At 36.3% G+C, this 23,931-nt stretch overlaps 1 protein-coding gene across 1 annotated transcript in view; it reads left to right on the forward strand.

The window, feature by feature from the left end:
• Positions 1-23,931, forward strand: part of DNAH6 (dynein axonemal heavy chain 6) — a 168,997-nt gene that overhangs the window by 137,243 nt on the left and 7,823 nt on the right. Inside the window, exons 64-69 of the mRNA XM_063294890.1 lie at positions 2,803-2,949; positions 8,585-8,723; positions 12,133-12,252; positions 17,018-17,139; positions 18,867-18,996; positions 22,233-22,360. Of these exons, the coding sequence (XP_063150960.1) occupies positions 2,803-2,949; positions 8,585-8,723; positions 12,133-12,252; positions 17,018-17,139; positions 18,867-18,996; positions 22,233-22,360 (786 nt within the window). The remainder of the gene's footprint in view (positions 1-2,802; positions 2,950-8,584; positions 8,724-12,132; positions 12,253-17,017; positions 17,140-18,866; positions 18,997-22,232; positions 22,361-23,931) is intronic.

Raw genomic sequence — 23,931 nt, forward strand, 5'->3', positions numbered from 1 at the left:
TTGAATTAATTTTTCATTTCAGTCAATGAAGACTAGGGAAGTTTAATAAAAGAGTTAATGTTCTGCAGTACTCTGAAGCAGGAATACTTCAGGAAGGGACACAAAGAGCCACTGGAAACTTTCCCTTTTTCCTTTTAGATTTTTTTCTTTGCCCATCTTTCCCTTGATAGCTGTTTCTCTGACTTTGATTCTAAAATTGGTTAGTGTCCATCAAGTTAAAATCTAGTCAACGAAAGAGTTGCTGCTCAAATCCATTAAAAGTAGTCCCAGGATTTCTGTATAATTGATTGCTTTCACACATACAGTAGTTGTTTTATTATGTTTTACATAAAAAGTTATTCCCATGAATAAAATGTTGGGGCTCATCTAAGGCTGCAGTGCATCAAATGTGACTTTTTCTGATAAAACAAACATTAAGTTGTGATGGAAATAATTCATGCCCTGTTCAGAGTGCATGGTTATTCCACAAACTGTACACATTGTACAGGGTCATGAACATTGTTGTTTCCATATTATAAAAGTGCCCTAAGTTTCTTTATGAACTCTAAATGCCATTATCCAAAAATGGGGAAGACTGCTCCTGATGCAACTATTACCTGTCCTGAGGGTAGAGCCTAGGAATGAATGAAGTTCTTGTCTGCATGGCCCAAAAAGGTAGCTCTGCTTTTCACCCTCTGACTACAAGAACTCTCTCAGCAGCACAATATGAGGCTGGATGCCTTGGTCTCAGCTTGGTATTGGCGAATGCCAGCTCTATCTGGAATAAGGCCTCATCCATGCACAGTACAGTGATGTATGAATGAGCAAACCTGGCATGTACAGTATTACTGAAAACCTGGTTGAAGGTGATGGAGATGTAGTTCTGTTCTGGGTTTCAATTCCACCAGCAGCCTAGACAGCGAAGTCAGAGGAGAGTGGGGGATGATCCTGCAGAACACCATGGCAATGACAATTTGTGCTGCTCTGATGGTACCTGAATGTGTAGTCTTTATTTGAGACTATGCTGTAAGAACAAGCTAGGGATTTCATTAGTGTATTGTCTACCCTGCTGCCCATCCTGAGTTCCTGCATCTCATTGCCAGGCTGAGTTTCCTTATAATGCTGGGGACTTGAACTATTCTTCCCATTGGAGCAAATGACACACAGTCTAAAAATGGAGCACAATGCTGTAAGTTCTTTGTGATAATCAGATCACTGTCAGGTGAAGCTGCACATTACTGTCATCAACAAACCTCTGCAGAGGCAGTAGACAAATTAAGATGGTCTGCCCATGGCAGCTGATAGATCTGAATGCTTTCCTGGCACAATATGGGGATTTTCTTAGCATGCTGGTAAGTGCATAGCACCTGGTATCCTGCTGGAATAGGGAGAGAGATAGTGTCTTGAATATAATTGCTCTTGAGTGGCCTCACTTTGGTTGCAGATCCCAGAGTGCTTCTTAGTTTACAAAGAAATCCTGGGAAATCAAGCAAGTAAAGAGATGCCTACAGGGATCATTTAAAAGACAACAAATGAAAATTATCAATGACAGATACAAGACCATGTTCAGATTTACACAATGGCAATAAGAATGTGTGTTTGGGAAGGAGGGAGATTGCACTTTTGTATGCCATCACAGTAAATACAATCACATTTAGCATTAAAAACAGCAACCTGTCATTTCAAGCTTGTGAATATGGTCCACATGTTCTTCTGCCTATTCCATGAACAATGTGAAAATACACATATTTATACCTTGTTCATTGGAAACAAGGGTAGTTCGTAGGTTATTTCATCTATGTCAGGGATGGACCACCTTTTTCGGCCTGGGGAACCACAACTTACTCTCCTCACAGACTGGGGAGGCATCAGAGGCCTTCTGATGATGAAAACTTTGAGCATTTTAAAAGAGTGAGAATGTGAGCATTTCGCCTCCAAGAAGTGTTAAATACCCATTACCATTCATACCTTACTGTTTGTTTAATACAGCAGTAGCACCTCTGACATTTAGAATGGATTCTTCAGTCCTGTTCTAGATCATAGATCGTTCCTTTAACAGGGGAGAACTCTTTCTTTTCCTCTTCATTGGCCAAAATAAATATCTGTGGAATAATCATTTAGCTTTCTCCAAAGATATGGAAGATCTCTGCCCTGGAAAAGATAGCAACTTTCCATTAAATCTTCCACTTCCACTGATTTTAGTAATTGTACCTCTGACTAAAATTCTTATTTTAAATTCTGTTTATACCCAACAGAACAGTTTTATGTCAAGCAAGTTTTTTAAATGGTATTTTAAAACTATAAAAGAGCAACTTTATTGTGTGAGCTTTAACTACAATAATTCTTCCTCCATATTTGTCACTTTTTTGCTCCTGTTCATTTATGTAAGCAGATATATATATATATATATATATTCATATATTCATATATTCCTGCTATACATAACCTTACTTTCAGAAGGTGGCTTTTTATTTCTGTATGCTGCTTGGGATAAGTGGTCACATATATTAACTTGGTTAAAAGCCAAGAATATTCCTCTGAGTAGAAAATGCGATTTGCATACAGATAGCTACTAATTCATGCATTAACTTGACAACACAGTGCACAACTGGAAAGACAATCCTACTTAGCCTGGTCCTGTAGCCGTGCAAATGAGTAAAGGCAGCGAGGCATAATGTTTGTGAATTACCACTGCTTCATACAGTAGCTACCTTGTAATACATAACGTTATAGAAGCATTGTAGGAATACTATTTGGATGTTGTTAGCAAATATATTTGAAACTCAATTTGATACATACGTATACATATATTTTTCCATTCAGGTAACAAATGAACCCCCTAAAGGTCTAAGGGCAAACATCAGAAGAGCCTTCACAGAAATGACCCCCTCATTTTTTGAAGAAAATATCTTGGGCAAACTCTGGAGAAAAATCATTTTTGGTATTTGCTTTTTTCATGCAATTATTCAGGTATCTCCTACTCTAAGAATATATTAAGTAATAATTACTAGTGATAATCAGTGTATGTTATACTGATTAGAAACAGTGCTGTTTTTTATAGTGTATTATCAAGGTCAGGGATGTGCAAAGCTGCATGGTTCCACTCCTGGAGCATTCTTCAGAATGTTGCTTTTCTCTCTCTCAAAGCACATTGATCCAGTCACTCTGGAAGTGAGTTGGAAACAAATCTTCCAGGACTGTAAGTTATTTGTGGTGTTCTGGACACAGTCCTAACCCCTCCAGTTCTGGACAATTAAATCCCACAAACAGACAAATCACGGTCAGAATGGCCAGAATGGTTCATTTCTGGTACTGTACATCAATCCATTCTGAGAAAAGGGCCACACAAGTAATTAACACACACATATTTGCTCAGAACAGCAATGTCCATGAAGGCTACTCTGTTTGTTTTATTGTTTACATCAAACGTTTATCCCACTCTTCTCATCTTTCTGCAAAACTCACAGTAAAACTTCTTGTAACTTTTCTCTAGCCTTTGTCTCGCATGCGGCCTTCACCATAATTTGAAAAGCCGTCTGCAAAGGGTCAGTTCATATCACTGGTGAAAGCAGACTGCATCTCCCCTGCAGCATGGTGCTTGGAAGAGAGGGAAAGTAGTATCAACAAAGAATAATAATAATAATAATAATAATAATAATAATAATAATATGTCAGAGAATGGGTATTCCCCATCCACCTTGGCTCTGGTTTCATTCAGTACTTGCTTTACTCTCAAGTCCCACTCCCCTCAATTTGAGGTAATAGAGCCCTTAACAGAAAAAACACTAACCACACTTGCTCCAAATATTAGCTTCTGACATGAAGACTTTTCCAAAGGCTTCTTTACTAAGAGGGATTGGGTACACTCTTTCATTGAAGCACAAATTATTGTTTTATGGCACTAGAGGCAGCTGAAGCAAAAGCCTAAAAGGCATGGGGATGCAGCCTCTCCATATACAGTTATGTAAATTAGAAATATACCTGGGATGCCTAAGTATATTTGATTGGATATAGCAGCACATCATATGTTCAGTGAGGTCAATGAGGGTGGCACTGTAAAGAAAATAGTCTGTTAAGTTAGACAACGGTTGTATTCTATGAACATGAGTTACTGTTGATGTGTTATTTTGCCAAGTGTTATCTCTAAGCAGCCTTTGCTTCCTAGCACTTTTTCTATCTCCTAGGGTTTTAATAATCATTCTTTATGTTTGAATGTTTCTGTGGTTGTGCTGACAGTTTATCTTCCTTGGGAAAGAGGAATTGAGGCAAAGGTAATTTACTTGCTTTGGCTAATGCCATCTTTTCCACTACATAAGCTTATCATAATATAAAAGTTCTTGTAATGTACAAATCTTATTCCATCTAAAAAATGTTTTCAGTTATAGCAAATTTAAGACATCAAGTATCTGTTGGAGAGTGGAAGATCTGCATTCCTGTTGCTGCATTCAGAAACATTTTAATTTAATTTAGTCCAATCTAATTTACTAATATACTGCTAGTAAAAGAAAGGAAATATACTATGTAAATACTTACATAACAATTCCTTCATTTCAGTTGGAATTTATTCTCCATTCCTTTTTGCTTCACATTTTCTTAGCCATTTATGAGAAAACTAAGCATGAAGAATGTTGGAAAATTCCAGAAGCAGAATCCAAGTTTCTCATAGTAAAATATAATAATTATAATGTCTGCTGATTGTTAATATTGCACAATGAAATATTGTAGAAATTTATAGATTTTAGGAAAAGAAATCCAGGTCTAGTCAGAAGCTTTATTTGTAATGAGTTACTGCCCATATTTATGGGCACATTTTGAATTCAAAATACATTGAATCACAAACTGATTTCAATGAAATTCAGGTATGCCTCAGTTTCTCTGATTTTATCCATTGATTATAATTTAAAAACAGGCATCTCTAATTTTCAAAGTAGAATCCTTTCTCTCCCTCAAATTAGAGGATAAAAAAGGGAATAATTCCTGATCTCAGCCTGGGTATGATCCATGTGCTAGGAAATGGGCCAGTGTTGAATATCAGTGTAGTGGCTAACTTGATCCAGATTTAAGTCCCCTGTTCAACCATTGTGTGACTTTGGATCAGTAATTCTTTTAGTCTCAAGAGTTGTTGCAGAGAAGAGGCCTCATCCATACTGGCTGGAACTTAAAGGAAAAAGTTAGCAAATTAGGTGTCCTATCTTTGAGCAAAGAACCATGCTGAGACGGTATCTTGGTCTCTAGTGTTTATTATCCTACTCTAGTAGACAGAAAATCCTGCCAAACTGAAAGACCGTGGGAAGCCCACACAGATAAACCCAGAACTCAAGGCGGGTCTGCTCTGAGTTTCTTTGAAGGAAAGTTCAAAGCCTCTGAACTACACACGCACTTTTCCCCCTGGATAGGGGCCCCCTCCTGCTCACCATCAGTACTCATGATATTAGGTGCCATTAAGTTGGACTTGGCCACTGGCGATTATATGGACAGTTGCCTACCATCTTGACCAGTCTCCAGTGATAATGCATAGCTCTCCCAAGGACATTCCAACAATTTCTTTGATCTCATCTTCCTACCTTACATGTTGTTTTCCCATTCTGCTTCCCTCAGTCTGGTCAAGCATATTAGTTTATATAGTCTACTATTTGCTCATGTAATATGCCCAAAGTATTTGAGTTTCTCCTTACTGATCAAGAGAGTAACCAGCCTTTATTTGTTTGGGACTGATTTTCAGCATCCAGCTTTCACTCCATACGTTGCCACAGAAAGACCATTGTTTTAACTATTCTAACCTTACGCGTCTTAGATAGCATTGTGAAACAAAAGACATTTCTAGCTTAACATTTCATTCCTCCCTAGATTAATCTCCTCTTCACTTTTCGAGCACATAATCTTACATGCTGTTGTGCCCAAGAACATCAAACTATCTACAACCTTCTTTTCTTTGCTATGAACTGTAAATTCAAGTTGTTGACATTACCTTTAACCTCCTAATATTTAACACAGATTATTCACTTTACATTTTCAATGACATAATGAACTTTTCAAAGTCTGTTTTTAAATTTTATATTCACCTAATAATTGTTAGTTGTTTGATGCCCACTTGTGATTCCAAGCATCATCTCTTCTAATTCTGTCATTCTTTGAATATATTTATTGTATTAGTTAAACAGATAGGGGACAATATTCATCCTTGGCTCACTTTCTTCCCTTTTCTGAACTAGTGTTTCTTCACATTCAGTTCTTACAGAAGCTTCTTATTCATTGTAAAAATCCCTTAAAAGGATAATCAGAAGTCTGGTGTGCCCATTTCCCTGAGGTACTGTATATTTTGTATTCTTGCAAGAGCTAGACAGTCAAAAGGTTGCTGTAATTAATAAAGGTAGAAACACATTCCCAACCATGAGAGGCTCTGTCTCTGTGGCAGTCCGGATACAATTCATCACATCACATCATTTTTGACTATCACTTACTTGTGTCTCTTCGGCATGAATTACTCTCAAGACCTTTACAGGGTAAATACCGCTTAAATGCTGTAAATATTGTATCACCTTGCCAATATCTACTGAGTGATGCTGTATCTGAAACCACCCGAATTGTTGCCAAATTCCTAGAGGAAGTACTTAAAAGAAAATGTAATCAAATTTTTCAATAGTATGGCTCTTTCTTTGTTACTCTCATGATATGTAAATGCTTTTTGTATTTTATTGCTTTTATAGTGCCAATAAAGGTTTGATTGATTGAATTAATAAAATCTTATTATATTCTCTTGCTCTCTTCATTATCTTTTGTTAACTGACTAGTTTCATTGCTTGTTCTGAAATGTGCCTGTTCATTTGGCATTTCTGTGTCCATGTTTGGCTCTTTAGTTTTTTGTAAGACTTTAAGCAAAACTGATTCTGTGAGGAGTGTTTCAATAATTTGCTTATGATTTGTATTAATTATTGTATATATTTCCAATCTCTGAGCCACACATTCTTGTTCCATATTTGCTGATATTTGCTCTTAACTTTAAGTGTTTCTTCTGCAGCTTTAAATAGTTCAGTTCTGTGCCTTGTACTTTTCTATTTGACAGCTAGTCTATTGTCTGTTGTACCTCACTCTCTAGTGGAATCAGTCCTTGAATATATGCCCTCTATATAAATGTTTCTGTCATTCTATAATCCCATTTGTAAAGAGTTTTACTATAGTCTTTCCATCTTCCTTTAACCTCATTTGTCTCTGTTAGACCTCTTCTATGATTGAGTATTCCTACCTTTGCTGTAAATTTTCTGGAGCTACCTCTCATTTTAAAAATATCTCTCATTTTTCTTTTCTTGTTATCTTCCTCAAGTTGTTGACATTCTTGATTGAGATATCTTTTCTTTCCCTTACTTACTTAACATTGAAAATCTGTGTTCAACCATCACACTTCTTTCTTGTTGTCCAGGCTGTCATCCCCTGATTTTTTTTGGCAATCATGATAGCCATTCTGAAAGCCATTTGGATTGTTTCCTCTTTGAAATTTTAGGAATGGTCTTTTCTGCTTTGGTTTTCGCAGTGTTTCTTATCTCTTTCCATTGCTCCTCAAGTTTTCTTATGGATGTTAAGCGTGCTGAATTTGTTCCTTACCTTGAACTTGTATGCTGTTTGTACTCCTGATCAAACGTTGCTGCCGTGCTACTTTCTTTGATTTTCTAAGTTAAACTCATATATTTGACACCAATACTTAATAGACTGTTCCAGGATTTGCATCTGGAAGTAACCTTACAGGCTGGATTATTCTTCTCCATCTGTAATATAGTCAAATTGATTCTGATGCCCTGCATATCAGTGTTTCCAGAGGGCTATATTAATCTTCTACATCAAACCAATTCAGCTTCAGTGCATCAAAACCCACTGCATCAGATGCAGTATCTCTCCTGAGAGAGGAGTATTATATAATATTTCTTTCTCCTAGTGGTACACAGACACCTACCCACATCTATTGTTTGTAGAAGGAAGGTGGGAGAAATATAAGGAAAGATCGAATTGTAGCCATCTTTGACAGTTTTCTGTGACTTCTGTTTTTGTTAAAATTGTTTAAAAATGCTTTCCCAAGATTTCTGGAATCAAGGGAACGTTCTAGCCAGGTTTTCATCTGCCGCTTTTACTCAAGCCATTGAAAACAGAATGTCAGGAAAAGGCTTGATTAGTTTTCTAATCAGTACATGTAGAGATTTATTACATAATTCTCCCTAGTTTCCTAATCATTGCCATTCAATTTATAGCCTCTGGGTCACCAAAGTTCCTCTGGGTAATACAGATCTCAAGGGAAAACCAGGTATAGCTAGAAAAAGCGACTAAATAGGAAATAGCTCTTTTATCACTTTCTTCAGAAAAGCAGGAGCTATTTTGTTAGTTTTCTAGGACAAACATATCTGCTGTTGATACAATGATCACAATGAAAAACTCAATATTATCATTAAGCGAAATAATTGATGGAAATCCATGGAATCGAATCCAGGGGGAAAACTACAGAAATTGTGAAGGAACTGAATAATTCTTACAGGGTTTTTTTTTTAAATGGATTTCTTATTGTTTCATGAAATTGTTCAAAGAACACTGACCAAACAAATTTAATCTCTTAATCCTCAAGGAAAGGAAAAAATTTGGACCCCTTGGTTGGAACATATGTTATGAATTTAATGACAGTGACAGAGAATGTGCCTTATTAAACCTCAATCTTTATTGCCAAGAAGGAAAAGTACCCTGGGATGCCCTTACATATATAACAGGTAAGGTATCAATTTAATAATTGTATGACATCTGTACTTATCCATGCATATTACCTATCGTAAATGACTACTGTAAGTGATTGGGGCCAGAGAGTTATTTATGTGAGGTCAAGGACCTTGAGTTACCCAATGCACTTTTTAACCTTAAAAGTAAAAGTAAAACAAAAACAAAACCATCGCACTTCAGTATGACTATCAGCTGGGAATTTTATTTGAATTGTCCCTATAAATCTGTGTGGTATCAGGCTATGAAATTATGCCAACTTCTGTCAGTTTTAAAAATAGTTTGCCATGGCACAAAAGGGACTGTTGATTAGAAAACAGAAGTCATTGTCTCTGACTAATAGGTCTAGTTACAAATTTATTTGAAAAATGGAATATATATATATATATATATATATATATATATCAGATAGAGTGATCATAATGCTTTGCTGATCAATTGAATTTAAGGAGTTTTGTTTGGGATATTAAATACTAATTTTCAAGGCTTTCTGTTTACTGATATAGTTATTATCCCACTGAGTTCATAATTATACATAACAGCCATTTAATTACTGGGATAAGTGGAGTTCTTTCCTGAATAGAAAAAATACCTGGTGAGTGTTGTTTCTATATATGCAGTATCTTCATTTCATATGAACACAATATTAGTGGTACTCATAGAGCCACAGATTTGTTCTGCATGTGATATTCATACCATTATGTAATAAATTAAAATTTTCCAGTTGAACAATTGGAGACCTGAAATTTTGCCAGTAAATTCTTGATACAGAATTATAAAATTGTTTACCAGTAAAATGCAGGATCTTCTACAGTTCTAGGAATGAAGGCAAATTATAATAAAAATCCAATTAAAATGTAAAAATGAGCTATTAAAGTTAAGCATGAAAATGGATAAAACTATCAAGTTTAAATGTTTTATGGCATTCTTAAATACCAACACGTTCTTTTAAGTCAGTAGGGAGTGCATTCTAGAGATAAGGGGCATCTACATAGAAGGCTCAATCCCAGGTTTTCACTAGCAAAGCCTGCTGCAGCAACTTTAGACAAACTTCCCCAATTACTTCACCATCTAGAAGAAGATGTTCTCTAAGAGGCTTTAAAAGTATAAACCAGCACTTTGTCTTTCACTTTGAAATAAATTTGCAGGCAGTGAAGGTCTTTTAGTACAAGTGTAGCCTGGCTGCTGAGTTCTGTATTAATTGAGATTTCTAGGTTAGATTCAAAGACATCACCTTACAGAACACACTGGGGTAATCAAAAAGCAAGGAGGCTACCAGTGTACCATTTAAAGTAATTTTCTTCCAAAAAAGGGCACAGTTGGCACATCAGCCACAGTTGATAAAAGGCACTCCCAAGAAATGGCTCTGAGAAACCAGAGAAAGATCTGGATCTACAACAGCTCCAGATTGCATACCTCCTCTTTTGGAGGAATATAAGTGATCTAGAATGGGAAGGTCTATCATTTACTTGGAGTTAAGCCTTAAAGTTTCTCTGTCCAACTCTGGGATGAGAATGCAATATGTGCAAAGAAAAAAACAACATTTATTTGTTTGTTTGTTTGTTTGGCTGCATTTATCATCAAAGATGGGCTCTATACTGTGCCTTATTGGAACTAAGTTGTTGAGTCTCCCCCTTTTGTCTTCTGCCGTCTGCCTTGTTGCTTCCATTCCCATAGTTCATCTATGTACCACAGGGCAATTTTTTAACTGTCTGAAGAGGGTATTTAGGATGACAAGTAACAAAAGCACCAGTGTTTCCCTTGCCCTTACCCTGCCATACGTGCGTCCAGTATGAGCTAGTTCTCTCACAGATATTCTGCTAAGGGAGATGTTCTTTAGGACTGCAGCCACAGATCTTCCTGTTGACCCAACCTTCCGGCCAGCTCAAATCCTACGTACCTGGCTGAAGAAAAAAATCTGGGCCCTTACCCTGCTCACTTTACCTCCTTCCATATTTTATTATACTGTTTTGTTTTGATCACATTATAGGCCTGAAAACTGTCAGAAAAGATGAAAGGGGAAACAACTCTTAAATGTTTAATCTCCCTTCAATAGTTATGGCCTGCTGGCCTGTCAAAGGCAAATCTTCTCTGTCGCTGCTGTATTTGCCAGCCCTAATTTAACAGAGACAGACCCTCCCTCCCCCCATGTACTGAATATACCCAACAGACAAAGCTAGTGCTTAAAAACAAGAGGAAACCCCTTTTAAAATATAAGTAGCCCCACCCCTATTACCATGTAATACAAGAACCTACATGCATCTGTTTTAACTGAAGTGAGGAGGCTAAGTGTCTAAAAAGGCCTGATTTTGCTCCACTCCAAGAATATATGAAGAAATGCATATCATACAGCCCTCTATCTGAACAAAACAGTACAATCGAGAACTGTATATGTGGATCTGATTGAGGTAAATTGTAGGGGTGACACGGAAATATGATTTGCATTTTCTTTTAGTTATACTTTTTACTTTATTTCGTAACACATGGTCTTTTCTTGATCTGTGTTTTGTATTCTGATATGGCCTCGTGGCTAATCAATTTTTTTTATTATTATTATTATTTAAAGAAATGATGTTTCCCTTGGTCTGTAGTCAAAACACAAACACTCATTGTGGAAATCTGCATTAGGCTCTTACTATGCTTTTGGTCTGGATAGTTTTTCTTCTGTTTTCTGCTTCAATACATTTATTACACAGAGCCCAATCTGCTGGCACTCTAGGCTTCACTATTAGAGCTCTGTTAATGTATGGCAGGGCCAGCAATGTACTCAACACTGCAGTTCAGCAGAGACTGCAAAGTAGGTACAACTTTATATATTTATAAAGATATTACAGTTGCCATAAAGCTCTAAAGGGTTGGGTACTGTTTCAACTAAAGAGCTTTTTGAAACAAAACTCCAAAATCTGACATGAAAATTGAAAGCCACAGAAGTTTGCACTATCCATTATGTTTATCATTTTGGCTGTACTTTTCTGTTTAAATTATGGAATGATCCTAGCCAATATTTTCTTGACCCAAACTTGTAAACCAAAGCTTGCCACAGTCAAAGAAAAAATTAGTCACAAAGATTTGTAAGACCTGTAGGTATGCATATTTTACACTTTTCCTATTAAATAGCAAGTTATCTAATTATGCATAACAGGTATTAATCAGTCTGCAAATATAATCGAAGTTTGCATATTCAACAATTGAATATTAAAATTAATCATTCACTTTTATGCATAATTTGCTTGGTAGCCTAGCATTTGCACATTTCTGTTAATGTATTTAGGGGAAATCTAGATGTATGATAACACATTTTAGAAGTCACCAGTTCAACAATTATTCAGAGAAAATAAGGCTAAAAATGTGTTACATTAAAAATAATGAATGATGAGATCATTTGTAAAACAAATAATGTTGCAGGGGAAATTACATATGGAGGACGAGTTACAGATGCCTGGGATCAAAGGTGTCTTCGCACAATCCTAAGGAGGTTTTTTTCTCCTGAAACATTAGAAGATGAGTATAAATATTCTGAATCAGGTAAATACATTTTAAACTGCAGATATCTGACATCAGTGAACGCCTCTATTAAAATAACTACAGCTGCTCTATGATTCAATTGTGTCTTTGAGAATGATAAAAATAATTACTGGTATTGCATTCACCCTCCCTCCCTGGAATGGTTATTATACAGCAAGAATACACAGGCTGAGGTATATCAGCCACAAGCCACACCTGAAGTGTTGAATGTGGCTGATATACCTTCTGAAGAGCGCCTCCAGAAGGACTCACCAAGCTACAATTTTTAATGACAGAAAGGGAAAAAAATTAAATACATGGGCAGTATCATGCATATTTAATAAATCTAATTGTGGTGTCTGTTCAGTCTATTTTTTGTGGTGTCCATGTCCATCATTTTCTCCATTACAACCTGGGTTGTACAGTTACTACTATAACTGCGTCATAAATTAAATTTAAAAATAATGAAATTAAATATATTTCATTATTTAACAATATAATTTTTGCACAACACTGTGGGAAGTAATCATCATGTCTACAAGAAGATGTTATGTCTCTAAGCTTCTAGGACTGAATGTTCAAAATCAGAACCCAAGCCTCAAAATGCCATATTACTTTAATAGAATGGACATATAAAAATCAGGCATACCTGGATCCCATTTGAAATTAATACAATTCCAGGTATTCACTATTCTTTTCAGATTCTCATAGGTTGATCTGTCCCTCAAGTGACAGTACATGTTCATATTCACCCCCAACTACTCATGTGCCATTTATCCTTATGTTCACCCATGAGTTCTCATAGTAGTTCTACTTCTATATTAGAAGGAATTGGACATCTGTTAGAATGTCCTCTCCCTCCACTTCTTAAAATCTGAATTGCTATATGTATCAGAACATGGCTCTGTTTTTCTGGATTATTCATTGTCAAAAAAAGTCAACATCTTCAGATTATGCCGTTTTTAAACCTTTCCCTGTATTCAGGAGAGCTAAAATGAAAAGTTAAATGAAAAGAAGCATCTTAGAATTTTGGTGGTTGAGTTTTTATACTTTAAAATATAGAAGAGCATGCCCTAGTGATGCAGTGTTTCCTTCTGTTCCTTTCAAGGTCAGCTGCAATAGCTCCTTTTGCTGGTGAGCTAAATAGAGCGCACCGTCACAGTACAATGGTTTATTAGCTCTGCTGTATGGCAGATACATCGCCAGCATCCTTATCACCAGACTTTTGAACGCAAATGAGTGATGTCTTCTAGATGGGCTATGATGTTGCTTTACTCAAGTTCACTTTTCTTAGTTCCTGATTCCAACTGTGTTTGACTTGAATTTTGTCTTTTCTTGTTCATCCTTTCCCAATATGTCATTGTGATCCATACTTTTCAAATGAAAGGTTCCAGAAAGACATATCTAAATAGGTTGCATGGGTTTACTTTTTCTCCCTACTGCTCTTTTACCAAGTCTCTTTCTGAGTAGATCTGATTCAATAAGTCTTGTTTCAAAATGAAAATCTGAATCTTATCCATAGTTAGACATTTCTGAGCCTAGAAATGTATTGGGGGGGGGTACCTTAGGAATACATTGTATTCCTTAGAAACAAGTAGCTGATGAAAATCATTTATAGACAACTGATGTCCTTACTGGTGTATAGAGGGGACATTTAGGTATAGGAACCACCACTTGAAGGTATGTCTTGATTAGTGCAGTTAATGAATCCCACAAAATGGTCACGTTATTCGAATTCCGCTATTCGAAGTGATATTTCTATGGAAAATATGGTAATTGGTTCCAGCTCAAAGGAAATAGGCAATCAAGATTTTTAAACATAAAGTTTTATATTAAAAATTAATATTAATATATAAATATTAATTTATATTAATGAGATATTACAGTAAAAGATAAAAATAATATAATTTAAATGGGTGGTTAGCAAAGTCACAGAATAGTTATAGAAAGCAAAATAAAAACAAAAAAAATTCTACCATAGATTCAGATTTTAGCATTGCTAAAGGATGAGAGTTCATGCTCTAATGTAATAATGAGCCTCTTCTTTTTTAAACTTATACTGTTTTCCTCTGACGTAATCATCTTTTTCTCCATTTTGCACACACAAAGATTAATAGCATCTAAAACACCAACCACAACTGTGCTTGCGCTTGCCTCAATTGCACCCATGCTAGCCTCGCATTAAGTGAATTTTGGGTCGCATTAAACATGACCTGGTAGGCTTGACCTACCTGTCAGTCTTTTAATCCCAGCAGATACATTCTATCTTTTTAAATAGTCAAATATAATCTAATAATTGGAACCTTAACATTTGCTTGCCCATTTACATGGTTGTAAGGAAGAAATCTGCGGCTCTTCTTCCTATAAGGCCTGCATTCCCATCCCCTATTTATTGAATTTGAGCACAACTGTCTCATAACTTGCTGCTTCTGATCTAATCTCAGATCTTTTAGAAACAAATAGTTCCATCTCATGAACAATATGAATGTTGTGTTCTTTCCAAGCCATCCTTGTGAATAGTTTTCCTAGCTTTTTGTGCTTTCAGTTGCACTCATTGCAAGTTACCTGCTTTTCATAGAAGTACATCCTCAGGTCTTGCCCTTCAGAGCAGGGGATGATTTGCACTGATTTCATCCTCCTACTCTTCCTGCCAGCTGTTGAATACAGCTATGATCTGATCCTCCCTGGCATTAAGTTCTGCAAATTAAGAGTGTATTTCTGGGCAATAAAATGCCTTGCTTCATACAGTTAGTGTGGGTGGTCAGGTATTTCACCTTTTCCTCCTGTCATTTGGATGCATGCATCTAGGTGTATATCTATCTCAATCAGGAATGTTTCAGGTACTAATTTGAGCCTGAACTGCCCAAGCGTCCCCATCCTCATAAAACATGATCAAAGGAAATGTTAGTGCTATTGGTCTTAATTAACATTGGTGCCAAGTGTAGTTTGTACACTGTCTGAATAGCTTCTGTGCTCTTTCTCTCTTAATCCAAAGACTGGGGGAGAAGATGCAGCCCTTGATCCACTCTGCTTTCCATTCCCCACTTGCATCTACTGATTTTCTTGAGACTCTCCTCCAAGGTGCTTAAAAATAATTCCCAAGGGCTCCACAGAGCTTGCGCCTTTCCCAGGGCCTAAATTTTGTTCTACTTTTATTCTCCCAGTTAGTTGTCTATTTTGTTACTTGTTCTTAGTTTTTCTACTCCCCTAGACATTTGAAAGGTCCTTGCCCACTTTCAATATTTTTAAAAATCCCTTTGAGTTAGTCTTGACTCCTGGCAGCTGCCTGGACCAATCCCTGCAGTTTTCTTGGCAAAGTTTATCCAAAGTGGTTTGCCACTGCCTTCTTTCTAGGGCTGAGAGAGTGACTAGCCCAAAGTTGCTGAGGTAGTTTGTGCCTAAGGCAGGACTAGAACTTGCAGTCTCCTGGTTTCTAGCCTGATGCCGTAACCACTTCACCAAACTGGGACTCCTCAACCTTACCTAGTCCTAACTTAGGGGTTGACTGTCTTTGCATTCCCAAAGGACATGTTTTAGTTAGCTCTTTGCATGTCATTCCCAGCTAACAGCTCAGGTGAGTTAGCACAATCTCTGATACCTTTTAATAATTTTCTTCCTGTTTTGAAAATGAAAACCCATCACTTTACTTAGCCAGTCTCCCCTTCATTTACACTATCAAATTGCTCTATACAGTATATAAATATAAAATGTGTGTGTGTGCATGCACGCATAGTTTAATGTTCTCCTGTGGGTAAGCAGTTACTAATATAAATGTATTATTCTTGCTGATTTAAAAAGCATCAATACAAATAGTTTATCTCCCATAAGTTGAACCAGAATATACTCCAAGAAGTGAGTAGAATTATTTCTAACTTATAGTTGTAATCTCAGCTGCCCAAAGGTTTTCCTTCTCCTTGCTACCTGGTAGTTGTGCTGTCAACGCCTTGTAATTAAATGTCAATATTGTTCTATTCTATGTGCTAAAAAACAACTAAAAACTCCCCAGAGAAAATTAAAATTGCTTGTTCAGTGACTGGTACTTTAGTACCTCTTCACTGGGGACCATTTTGGAAGAAAAGTGGCGTTGAGAATTGCAGCCCTTTATGAACCAGAAATTATATTCAGAGGCTCTTCTCTAAGTATCCTCATCAAATTTTCAGTGGTAGCAGGGGAGAAGGCCTTCTCTTGGATGGTGCCCTTGAGCAATCCTCTCCTCAAGGATTCTCGCCTGAAATCTACACTGTTATTTTTTTTAATGTTCAGTGGAGTTCTTTTTATTTCTCAAGGTTTTTTTAAAAGAACTTCCAGCTCTAAATAAATTTTCTTTATGTTGCTTTTATTTGCTGTTGTAATTATTCTTTCTATGTATTCAGCTGAATTCTGGTGTTCAGTCTAATTAGGCTTAGAATATTTTAAGGTATTTTTATTTCAAATTAAACTGTAAAAACAATGCTCCATGCTAATGTGTTTTCTGTAGTCTTTCATAAGGCAACAAATACTAGATTGTAAAAAAGAGAAAGAGGAGAATTATGGAAGGTATTATGAAATGCTAAGACAACTTTTAACATAGATATTTGGGAAGTTATTTTTCAATATTTGAGCTGCTGTAACTTCAGGCAGACCTAATCTGACACATATCAGGTACAGTGGTAGAATGTTATCTGAAACTAGCAGTATGATATTCATTATTAAAGTTGTATCTGCATAAAATTACATCATATAGAATGTATGAAGTTGTTATTGTTTTTATATTTTAATAACTTTCTATTTCTTTTTAATAAAACAGGAATATATTTTGCCCCTATGGCTGACAGTTTGCAAAACTTTAAAGAGTATATTGAAAACCTTCCTTTGATTGATGACCCAGAAATATTTGGAATGCATGAAAATGCCAATTTAGCATTCCAGGTACGAATGTACTCAAAATAAATCTTCTAAACTAATTTAAGATAAAATTTGTTTTACAGCTCATTGTAAAAGGATGTCTTTACTAGTGTTAGTCTCTTGCACAAAAATAAAATGTGATTGTAAGCTTTCTGTGCAGGACAGCTAAAATGTGTCCATACCTGAAATATTACTGAGAGAATTCTCAATCATTTAAAACTTTTCTTTCAGTTATCTTAAAAACTGTTACGATGTATGCTAACTGTATTTTATTGCCAATAAGATTTATACCAATAAGATTGTCTAATCAATTTAAAATTCTGCTTAGTAGAAGAACAACTTCAACCTTTACACTGACCACCGACGGTATTCTTGTTAAATCAAATCATTCTCACTAAGTTCTAATGCAGTTTCTCTGAGGCTTATTTTAAATCATTCTTGAAAATCATCTTAACTATTCTCAATGGAATGAACAACGTTCTAAATTCCACCACCACCTAGTCCTCTCAGCATAGGGCAGGACACCTTTACACTTGGTAGACAACTGAAGCAATCTACAAACAGAGCAAACCCACTCCTGCAGTCTAAAATATAAAACCTTAGCTCAAGAGCAAGATTTCCTTGGGAGTATTTCAGGTATCTGTCATCTGTTATGCAGCCTGACTCCTTGTGCAGTATTAGTATTACCATCACCATCTATTACATTTATATGCCACCCGACTCCCAGCAATGCCGGGCAGTTTACAATTGTTAGAACATTTAAAAACAAAGAACAATACAAAAAGCACAAAAACAGAATGATAGCAAATAAATGAATAAATAAATCCAGAGGGGAACAGAAAGGAAGAAAGTACTTGAGTACTTCCTCAAAACAAGATATGTCATCTTACTGTAAATCATTTGATTTGTATATAATGTTTCCAGTGAGGAAAGGGAGTGTTAGAAAAAAGATAGTAGTAAAGATACAGGCACTTGCTGCCAGAGAGTTCTTTTCATGTGTATGATCATCTCATATTGTTTAATTTCCAAAGCCAATATCAAAATCTCTTATTTCCAGACAGAAGAACTAGTTTTTAAAAATGTTAATTAATATTAGCTGATGATATATCCGTCATTATAAACAAATTAAGGATATAAAAAGGTGTAAAAAGTTCAGCATTATGGAAAACATCTGACGATAAAATATACACAGTCTAAGAAATTGTGGCCCTTCAGGATGAGCAAAAGGATTTTAAAAACTCTTGCCAGTAGGTAATTACACAAACCCATTAAATATAAATTCAACCTTCATCATTAAGGCTACCTTCGATGCTATATTCTAAACAGTTACTGGATCATTTAGTTAGCAATATGTCAGTCAATTGCCTTTCTTTCAAATGAAAGCTCTACAATTATTTACTTGATTGAGTAGGGTTGCAAACTAGTTTTACTGAGCTTTAAATGTTTCTATTGATTCAAGAATCAAAATGGGAACAAGAAATCTAATATGAATGAATTTTTATAAGCAGTTGTACAGACCAAAAGGAAAAATATACAGTATTGTGTGAGGATTTTCATACAGAACCATTTTTTTACGACTGAAGTCTTCAGCTTGACAAACAATTAGTGGGCTTTCATAGTCATGATGAAATTAAGCAAGTAGGCAAATTCACAGAAAGAAATGTTTCAGTTTCAAGTATCAGCTACTTATTTTGAATATGGGCTTCTAAAAGATGAATATCATTCACATTTTCTTTCCTTTTATTTTATAGCGAAAGGAAACTAACACTCTGATTACTACAATACTTGATGTACAGCCACGATCAACAACCCAGGGATCAGGAAAAAGCAATGATGAGATTGTTCAGGAGCTTGCTAGTTCAATTCTTGCTAAAATTCCTGGTATGAGAGTCACTGCTTACATTTCTTAATATCAAGGATTGTCTTTTCTTATTCACTTGTATACAAGGCATTCAGTTATTGCCATTAAACCATCACTTTCCGCATATGCACATTTATATAAATTATCTACCTTTAAGAAGTAGTCTATTCCCTAGCCAGAGGTGGGTGAGGTTCAGTTCTTTTTGTTTATATCAAAGAAGAGGGCATTGACATCTGCTGGGGGAATGGGGGGAAGGCAAGATGGCGGCCCTGGCAGTATGATTGAAGCCTCCCCTCTGTGGACATCAGTGGAAGTGGAGAGAAGTTTAGAGGAGGAAAAAAACGAACTGGAGAGAGACGTGTCTCTGAGGTAAAATATTTCTTGGTATTGGTTTATATAAGGGGAGGTATTAGGGTCATCTTCCACAGCACCCAAAGTAAGCTCATACAGAAGGGACTTTTCAACTGAAATTGATCATAACAAGTCAGCAGAAATTCCTTCAGTGAAGCAAAAATATCTTTGACCTTTGTTGCATTGTACACATTGGCTGGGGAGACACATCAGTCTCCTAAACAATTCTAACAGCAAAATCCATTTAAAAATAAATATTTTCCAGCATTACAAGGTAACTGGAACATAAACAATTCAAGGGGAGTAACTTGTATGCGGTTCTTTTATCTGCTAAGCCCAATGGTCCATGGTATTTTAGTGAAATCTGTCTTACATAAGGCTCCAACAGAGTTAATTTGTTTCTTTTGTTGTTTTTGTTTAATATTGGGTGGCAGAGTAAATAAAAAGCATATGACAATTGTTTGGGGAAACATAACTGAGAATAGGGGAGTAGAGTGAAAGCTCAGTTCCTTAAATGCCACCTTCTTGATACCCTAATTGAAGACTCAGGCACAGTTACTAGGACGGGAATTGTTCTTTGGCCCTTAGCTTCTCTTTTTCAGAAGAGATTTTCCATTATTTTCGCTTTTATCTAGGCCTAAGCATGTTTCAGCACCTGGCTAATGTAGGTGGCCTCAGAAGCTAAGCAGGATCAGGCCCAGGAGATCTTAGGAAATGTTGGGGAGGGGGGCGGGATTCCATAGCTAGGGCCTATACTCAGAAGTTGAAAAACTAAGAAAGCAGCGGCAAGCCATTTCCATACTGCGCAGACCTTCCATAAAGGCACAGGAACTGAGTTCAACTCAAAGGGACTTTATTTTTGTGCATATTCAAGCCTTATACATATGACTCTTGTGTAGATCTTATAGCTGAGTCTGGTGCTCCTTTTGCTTAACGGTCCACATCCTGAATCTAATGCTGGTGTCTAATCTGCACTCATTTAGAGTGTACATTCTTTCTGTAATCACTATGCGTGTTATGCTGGATTTTGCCATGGCAATTGCATAGGCTGCCTCTGAAAAATGCACAAAATAAAATCTACACCCTGAAAAATGCTAACTGAGCCATTGGTGGATCATATGATTATGTTCTGCAGACCGTGAAATACAGTTGCTATAAGGCAATAAGGATTAATCAGTATAATGATTTTATTTAGCACAGATTAAAACTAATTTTATTTTAGTTTTCTTTAAAAAATAACATACAGTATGAATAACATTGCTATTGATAATCCATTTTTGAGGGAATGCTATATCTATTGGCTTAATAGTTGTAAGTTATTCTTTTAAGTACGTATCTGCAAATATTTTCTTAATGAGCTGAGTAATTATATAGAAAACATAGTTAATTGATAAGACCTGCTGATTCCAGCCCTATTACATAATTGGCTGTCCATTCTGATTGTAATATCTGTCTTAGTTTAGTACAGTCCAGAAACAGCATGTTAAATCCCACTTGCCCAAATGCCATCTAGCAGCTTCCGGTGAATGTTTACTCAAATAGAAAATCTGTTTCTACTTGCTCTGTGTGTTTGTAGAATTGCACACTTAATTTTGCAGTGGTTTCCAGAACGTGTCAGTGGTTGTCTATATGTTTAAAATATATTCTTAGGTTCATTCCTTTGTTTTGCTTCATTAGCAAAGGAAGTCACCTAATGTTTTCTTCCAAAGATGTTGTTGAATCTGAGCTAATGCCATATCTGCAATTAATAGCAATTTTATCTGATATAGTATTAACTCAGTGTATTGGGTATTGGTTATAGCTCCATGCTATACTGTAGTGGTCTCATTTGTCTAATTTTCAAATGTGTTTACATCAAATTTGCCAACAGAAGGCCTGGCTTTTATTGAAATTAGCCCTCTTGCTTTTTAAAGAGATCAGTTGCATTTATACAACACGCTAAAACTAACCAACTACTTTGTGCTAATAACCAGGCTTACGAATGTCAGAACTGACAGGAGCAAGGAAAAAAAAAACAGTCTTCCTTGTGATTCCTTCCTTCCTTGTATACATAGAGATAATTTTAGATGAAATTCATAGGGCCCACCTGAGTATAGAAAAGCCCTATTATTATTGTTAGTAGTAGAAACTGTGTTTTAGCATTGTAAGATCCTCTGAGTCTGCCAGACTCCCCTCTTATATTGCAAGGACACAGGACTTTAAAAAAAGGTCTTTATTTCCTTGAGAGGATATCAGCTGTTTTGAATTCAGGGTTGCTCTCCACACCGAATGTAGGCAAAGTATGTTTTTAAGCCAACTAGGCCTTGGAGAATTTGGGTAGATTTTCTTTATTATTATTTGATTTGATTTTAATATTGTCCGCTGTGAACACATATGGTTGTCATCCTTCCCCATTTGGCATATCATTTCATAAAACTGTTTGATTTGGATCTCTGCTCTAGTATGAGAAGTAGGTACCCAGAAATGCCTTCATAGGCATGGCCTATTTGCTATGGGAAGGGAAAACTGTGCTCTGGCTGAGGCGGAGACTAAAGAGACAGAACAGAGGCTGGGAAGGCTGGTTGCCATTGCACTATGCTTTTATGCAATGCCACTAAAAAATTCCCCTTTAGGCAGGTTGGCAGTAAACTCTCTGAATTTAAGGGAGCCCAGGGATTAGATGCTCAGCCTTCACTGAGGGCTTAGATGAATGCCTTGACCAGTATCTCTTTTGCTGTCAGAGCCTCTTAACAATGAAAGTAAATTCCTGGTTTCTAAGTCGGTGTGAAACATTAGTCACTGAGCACTTCCTATATTGCCTGCTGGCCCATGAGCTCCTCCTCAGATCAGCTATTAGCCATCACTGTATGATTTAAATGTATGGTAACTAGCTTTCTAAGATATCAAAACAATGTTTGTTTTGCAGAGAAGATGGACATGGAACTTGCTGCAGAGGCACTTTTTGTGAAGGACAGCAAAGGTCGAATAGACTCTCTAACTACAGTTCTTGGGCAAGAAGTAGATCGTTTTAATGGCCTTCTCAGTCTGCTAAGGGTATAACAACATACATTTTTAATTGAATGGAATAAATTCTGATGTTATGAATTTGTTGGGTTAGTATTAAGCTGACTACATGCTAAGAACCAGGGATTAAAATAAAAACGTTTCTCTGATGTATTCTGTCATTCTTCCAATACTACCCAAAAAAGTAAATGGATTGAGCAGGCAGAGATACTCTCTGTTTAACAGGTAAGGCTGAGTGTTGCTTAACTAATACCTGTGATGTCATTGTGACTTAGCAAACCTAGTTTGTATTGTTAGTGTATGCTGTTCCTTTCGGTACATATGGCATTGTAGTTAATAAAAACAGGCTTAAAGATAAGAAAATCAAAACTATTATTGTAAGAACTAAACAAATGTGGCATTCTTTAGCAGGTACTTGGGTAGAGCAATGCCTTGTTCTGCTTACCTTTCTCTTTCCTCTGTTCATTCTGTCTCTCTCTCTCTCCCTTTTTTCTACAGCTGGAACTTAAAGAATGAATTTGCCCAAACAGGCAGCTCCCTTTGTATATAACTGTGAAATCCACAAGATGGAGTTAATCCATTAACTCCTACTTGGTATAATATCTTTGCAAGTGCTGCAGTGTTTGCAACCCTCAGAAGCAACTTTTTTTTTTGACAGGCAGTGATATTCTGTTTACCTTTATCCAGTGATAATGCTGGGTGGTATAGAGCTTGCTCACAAATAAGTGTTGTTTTTGCAAACAAAATTTACAGGGAATAGTAATTCTTTACTAATACTTCAATAAATAATATTTGACTAACCACCTGAAAGGAGGTGAGTAATCCTAATTATTCCTAGCTTCCTAATGTTTTCACATGTCATACCCAAAAAGATCATCATTTCTCCTAGGGGGCTAATCAGGGAAGGACTCATAGGGAGTGTCCATAGTCTTACTCTGCAGAATAAGCAGGAAACATCATATATTAAACTGAAAGCTTTCCCCTCATACTAGCTAATTAAATGCCATTAAGCTGGGTTCAGTTCCTGGTGACTAGGAATGTGGACAAATGCTCGCTTCTAAAATACCTTAATTTCATCCATGCCACTTACAGTGCCCCTTTCTTACAGCATAACTTCTGTTCCAAAGCTTAATTCTTTTTTTCAGCTCCAAAAGATTACAGTATCTTGAATTCTCTGCTTTCAAATTGAGCTGCTAGTCTCTCTATTTCACTTAATTTTGTTTTCCTTAGTCTCTAACTCCCTAATTTTCCCCTTCCAATAGTTCCTTTTCATCTTCAAATTGGAGATCCAATCCTTTCTGCTTGGCTTCTTCCCAATATTATATTTGGGCCTGGAGCCAAGTATATATCTGGCTGCAGCATGAAATAATTTCTGGCTGATAAACATTGCTATGAGGGCTGCTTTGGGGAAAGGTTGCTTGCATACAAAGCAAGAATATTTTGTGTTCTCTGCACTCATAACGACTACAGTATAAGCATTACTTTTTATTTTTCTTACTAGTTTTATCATTCATTAATGTCATTGCAAAGAATGCATTAACCTTCTAGAAAGAGAGTGACAAATCAGGAAAACAGTTCCAGGAATATTTAACTATTTTCAC

This window comes from Candoia aspera, chromosome 2, assembly GCF_035149785.1.
Source record: "Candoia aspera isolate rCanAsp1 chromosome 2, rCanAsp1.hap2, whole genome shotgun sequence".
NCBI lineage: Eukaryota > Metazoa > Chordata > Lepidosauria > Squamata > Boidae > Candoia > Candoia aspera.